General features: G+C 39.5%; 1 protein-coding gene across 1 annotated transcript in view; it reads right to left on the reverse strand.

The window, feature by feature from the left end:
- The window catches only part of LOC107755169 (growth arrest-specific protein 7-like), a 30,719-nt gene that overhangs the window by 10,205 nt on the left and 15,323 nt on the right, over positions 1-5,191 (reverse strand). The window contains exon 7 of the mRNA XM_016571875.1: positions 2,310-2,445. Coding sequence (XP_016427361.1) covers positions 2,310-2,445 — 136 coding nt within the window. The remainder of the gene's footprint in view (positions 1-2,309; positions 2,446-5,191) is intronic.

The following is a 5,191-nucleotide window of genomic DNA, read 5'->3' on the forward strand; positions in this document are numbered from 1 at the left end:
TTAATACTTGGAATACCTAACCCAAACTCTAAAACAATGAAAATACCATGTACTAACCTCTTTAAATACACTACAAGACATGTTATTATCAAGGCACTTTCTGTTACTTTGAAGTGAATGCATTGTTATGCATATCACATTAATGTTGTGGTTTGGGAAGTTGAATAGTGAAGCAGGAACTTCTCTCACAGTGCTGTTATAGTCTGAAGCACTCAGTGTTGTGGCTGTGCGTGAGTCTGTCATGCTCATTTGGTCCTCTGTGCTGATGGAGTCAGTCTATAAGCACTGAATAAGACACCATTAGGGTCCTCAATAATGCACCAGTCACTCAGGCCAACAGGTTGAAGGTGGAGTGAATTCTCCCCCGTGACGCGTCGCACCGTGTGAACCTCAGGGTTGCCAGGTCTTCCTGCATTAGGGATGTGTGAGTGTCCAGCTCAGGACAAATCTGGCATTGATAGAAGGCGTCCGGAGCAATAAGAGGCTTAGCACGCTGATCGTCAGCTCCCATGAGGCCCATTTTCCCACTGCAAAAATAGACCATTACTCCATGCCTTTCCCAACTCCATCTGGAACCAATACGGCCTGGCTCCTCTTAAACACAGACTCCTGGGATTGAGCCAAAGTCCTCTTCCATCCTGTTTGTCATGCCTCTCTCCCCTCGCTCAGAAACACAGTCTCATCTCCACAGTCTCCGCACGCTACAACAATGGCGCCCCGCACAAGATTTCACCTAAAAAGGAAGCTCCTTACTCAACACAAAAAGGACTGATGCCAGATTACGGAGGGTTTGTTTCATTTGCAATCCATCCTGAGTGGAAGAGAAGGACTGGAAGTTTTTAAAACGAGAGACTATTGAGGAAGTCAATCCTGTTGAGCAGTGGAGCAGCCAGGAGTTTGTCTGCCAGTGCAGTCTGTTACAGTGTTATGACAGCTGGCAAACTGGCTGTGACTTGAGGATTCTGATAGTCGGAGCTTTTTAATGAATTTAACCCTATAAAGCCTTTTTTGTCATATTTGATACCCAAATTTCTAAGGCCTCTCTTTGTCAACATGATCAAAACTTTGCAGAAAAATCTGTTGTACACAATTTTCATGCTTTCCGTCATTTTTTTAGCAAGTAAAAGCCCTTTTAGTATAATTGTAAAAATGCCGAACCTTCAGGTTGTGGCTCACCTGTCTTGTTGCTGTGATTTTGTTTTACAGATTTTTATGAAGTAAACATAATAATAACTTTTATATTGTTATTAATATTTCAATTAGTTAGTCTTGACTGAAGGAACTTAGATTTACTTGATTATCCATATATATATATATATATATATATATATATATTTTTTTTTAAGAAAATTTGTGTTAAAGCTGAGTATCAAATATGATACATCAGGCTTTTGAGAAACATTGATTTGTACATCTCTCATTCATCATTTTATTGCATTATATATGATTAAAAACATAAAAACAATAAAAACTACAAAGCTTTGATCATAAAACTAAGCATTTAAATACCATCTTACTGTACATATTATTGTGCGATATATAGTGACAACTGAAATTTATAAACATTTTATGTAAGTCGACTGTTGTACTGTTATAAAGATCTTACTGATTTATATTACACGCTATCAGAATTTCACATTTTTGACCATATAAGTATCAGCATCGACACCTATTTGCATATTTTTGCTGAGTTTGGGCATCTGAATAAAATAAAGGTGCTTTTTTTTTCTTCCTCGTGTATGAGCTACACATTCTCCTGTATTATGCTATATGAGCCATAAAGGCCTGATCTATCATCTATCAAATATGTTTCAAACCATAAAACACGCAAACTGGGGGGGTTAAAGGAAGAGTGAACATAATGAACTTTCTATCAGAAATTTCTATACAACCCATTTGACTAAAGTAGAACACAAAAGAAGATGTTTATCACAATGACCAAGCTGCTCTTTTCCATTAAATGAAAACATTTTGCAACTACAGGTTGTCAGGCACCAAATGTGCTGTATTTGAAGTCTTCTGAAGCCGTACAATCACTTTGTGTGAGGACCAGAATGAAATTTAAGTCATTATTCCTTGAAACCTTTCCCAACCACTGTAGTTCTCCGATATATTCCTTTAATAAATCGTCATATTTTTGGACTATAGAGCCAAAATATCAACCCCTACAAACTTGAACTAGTATTGTAACTCATCTTAGTTCCAAAACTCAATGGGTTTAGTAACATCTTGGATCTAAGGAAAGTGCCTTCAGGTTTATTGTGTGTAGTAAGACCACATTAGCTCAGGCTTAATGGACTGCTTTGTACTGATGCTCTGACCTGCTTGTGTGGATTTCCGTCGGGCTTTCTTAATATCCTCCTCTGTTTTGTTGCTCAATTTGATCTCAAGCTGCTGTGTTTTCACTTCAAGATCCTTCTGTCTGTCCGCTAGAGCCTTCCGTGCCTGCAAAACAACACAAAGCAATGTAAAACGACTAACCTTTAGCTTAAATAAATAGGTTAAATCAATCTCAAAAGGTCAAACCAAAATTTGAGAGATTTTCTTTTCATTCTCTGTGATTTGCAATTTTTTTCAACCCTAAATTGAGACATCTAACTGTTTTGTAATTTTCTATTTTCTACCAAGTAGAAGCTGGAGCTACTACTGTTGTTAATAGATGTTCCCACTCTGCTGCATACAACCAGATAAAGCAATGAATCATGTGAGCTTCACTGTCTGTACTCCCAGTGATAGCTGCCGCTTTGCGAGGCAGTTAAACTGCGCTCAACTTCGTTGCATAGCCGATGGTCACTGTTGCTCATGTCGCCAGGAATGGCCAACTCTCTTTGGAAATGAATGATGGATATGTGGCCTGGGGTCCGTGCTGATGTTTAATCAGCAGGATGAACACAAGTGAATCACTCAAGGCATCATTCTGATGTGTTCTCATTTCTCATCCAGCCATCTGCTGTCCATGCAAAAGTTTGAACAGACGTGTTGACACAATGGCTTCTGGGAAACATTTTAGAGCCATTTGTACCAACAACATTTTTTAATGAAATATGCTTGACAAAATCAGTATGCACTTAAAGTTCCCTTGTGAAAAAGAAGTGCACTTTAGCATAATTTCTAAAAGAGCACTTATTACGGAAATAATATACTTCAAAAGAATATGCTTAAGTGTGAACTGAATGTAATGTTTTCTGACACTTAATAATTGCAGTTAAAAGAAAATGTATTATAGTTTACATTTATAGTAAATGCAATTAATTGAACTTAGTCCAGATCTGGGAGGAAATACCCCAGGACACCATCTGTCGTCTCATTAGGAGCATGCCCCAACGTTGTCAGGCATGCATACAAGCACCATATGGGGGCCATACAAACTGAGCACCATTTTGAGTTGCTGCAATGAAATTTAAGCAACATGGACTAGCCTGCTGGATCATTTTTTCACTTTGATTTTCGGGGAGTCTTTGAATTCAGCCCTCTGTAGGTTGATCATTTTCATTTCCATCAAACGATGTGGCATTCTTTCATTCCTAACACATTACCCAGTCCATATCAGTATAGATATCCAGCATGATATTTTTCCCCATTGAGATCTGATGTGTTTTCAAAGTGTTCCTTTAATTTTTTTGAGCAGTGTATTAACTTTAAATGTAATATCAAACAACTCAATACAGTTAAATTTATAACCAAGTACTTTACATGTGCTTTAGTCAATGCATCAAAATAAGTGTACTTTAAAGCATGACAACAATTATTAAAAATGAGCAAAACGTTTAATTTGACATTATTACAAAGTGCACTTTTTAAAAGTGCGTTAAGAAACAGTCATGAAAGCGTGCTTTCTTTCAGTACACTTATGCCGAGTTCACACTGCACGATTTTAGCCCGATTTTTCACTCGCCGACAGGTTTTGCGAAATCGCCGACAAATGCCCGAAATCGGAGGCAAATCGGTGTTCGTTCACGTGAGTGACAATCACGCAGTGTGAATTATCAAAGATGCGATCTGAGGGAATCGCCGATGCGTCGCCGACGCCCGTGAAATATTTGGCATGCTAAATATCTAGAGCTGTCGGCGATTCACAATCTCGCTGGGCCTACAGCCAATGAGAGACCAAGATACAGGGCAGCGGGAAGTTCGGAGAGGAGTTATATGAAACGTAGTTTGCGGACCAGTGTTGCCCAATCCGCGATTGCCGCTGGTTGTTTTTTATGTAAGCAGGTTGAAGCGACCCCAATAACTGATATTTAGGCCCTGGAATGTGAATTGTACCAGGAGAACCCCGCCCAAAAAATTTTTATTTTACCCCCCGAATGCGATTTTTACTGGGGTACCCCCTCGAAAGGAATTGGGCTATTTTCAGGCTAGTTTTGAGTAGTAATTGGGCGGGTTTTGTTGCGAAAACCTGGCAACCCTGCACCAGACAGAGCTGTCTGCGATTCTTCCTATTGTAAAGTCATGCAGTGTGTAACCTCCTGTCGTCGATCCATCCTGCAGTGTGAACACAGCAAAAAGTGTACTTAAGTACAATACTCAAGTAAATGTACTTAGTTACTGTCCGCCTCTGGTGGTTAAGTTGTATTTACAACACTGTTCCAGAACAGTACAACCCAAATATTCAGATGTTTGCAGCGCATTTACGGAGGACTGTATCTTGATCCTGGGAAGGCTGTGCACAAAGGCTATTTCTAAGTGAGGCAATTCCAACTTTGCAAGGACAGTCTGGCGCTTCTGACTCACAGTCTGTAAGTACGTTTACATATTTAAAGAATTTGCCACTGATGATTCAAACGTGAGTTTTGAGCAGTGTAGAGTAGCGCTTGTTGTTCTTTCTCCGATCACAAATGCAGACATGGTTTTATGTTTACGCAGCGCGATACACAACGCAATGCGTAAAAAGACAGTATAAGTCATTATAATCAGTAATTATGTCCCCACTGGATGCAACAAATGCCTCGCTTATAATGGGTTTTATTGGTTTTGTCTCGTCGCTCTGGGACACAGTATCACACAATATGGTAAGGGGCGTAACATTTCCGTCACACGCTTCAGGTATTCAGCCAATCACAATGCACTGGACAGCTGACCAATCAGATCACACCTCATTTTTCAGACCGATGAGCTTTGTAAAAAATTGAGAGATACGTGGCGGTAATGCACTTATAAGTCTGCGATCCGCCGTAAAGCAAGAAGAAGA

The sequence above is a fragment of the Sinocyclocheilus rhinocerous genome, unplaced genomic scaffold (assembly GCF_001515625.1).
Source record: "Sinocyclocheilus rhinocerous isolate Xijiao unplaced genomic scaffold, SAMN03320098_v1.1 scaffold3825, whole genome shotgun sequence".
Taxonomy (NCBI): domain Eukaryota; kingdom Metazoa; phylum Chordata; class Actinopteri; order Cypriniformes; family Cyprinidae; genus Sinocyclocheilus; species Sinocyclocheilus rhinocerous.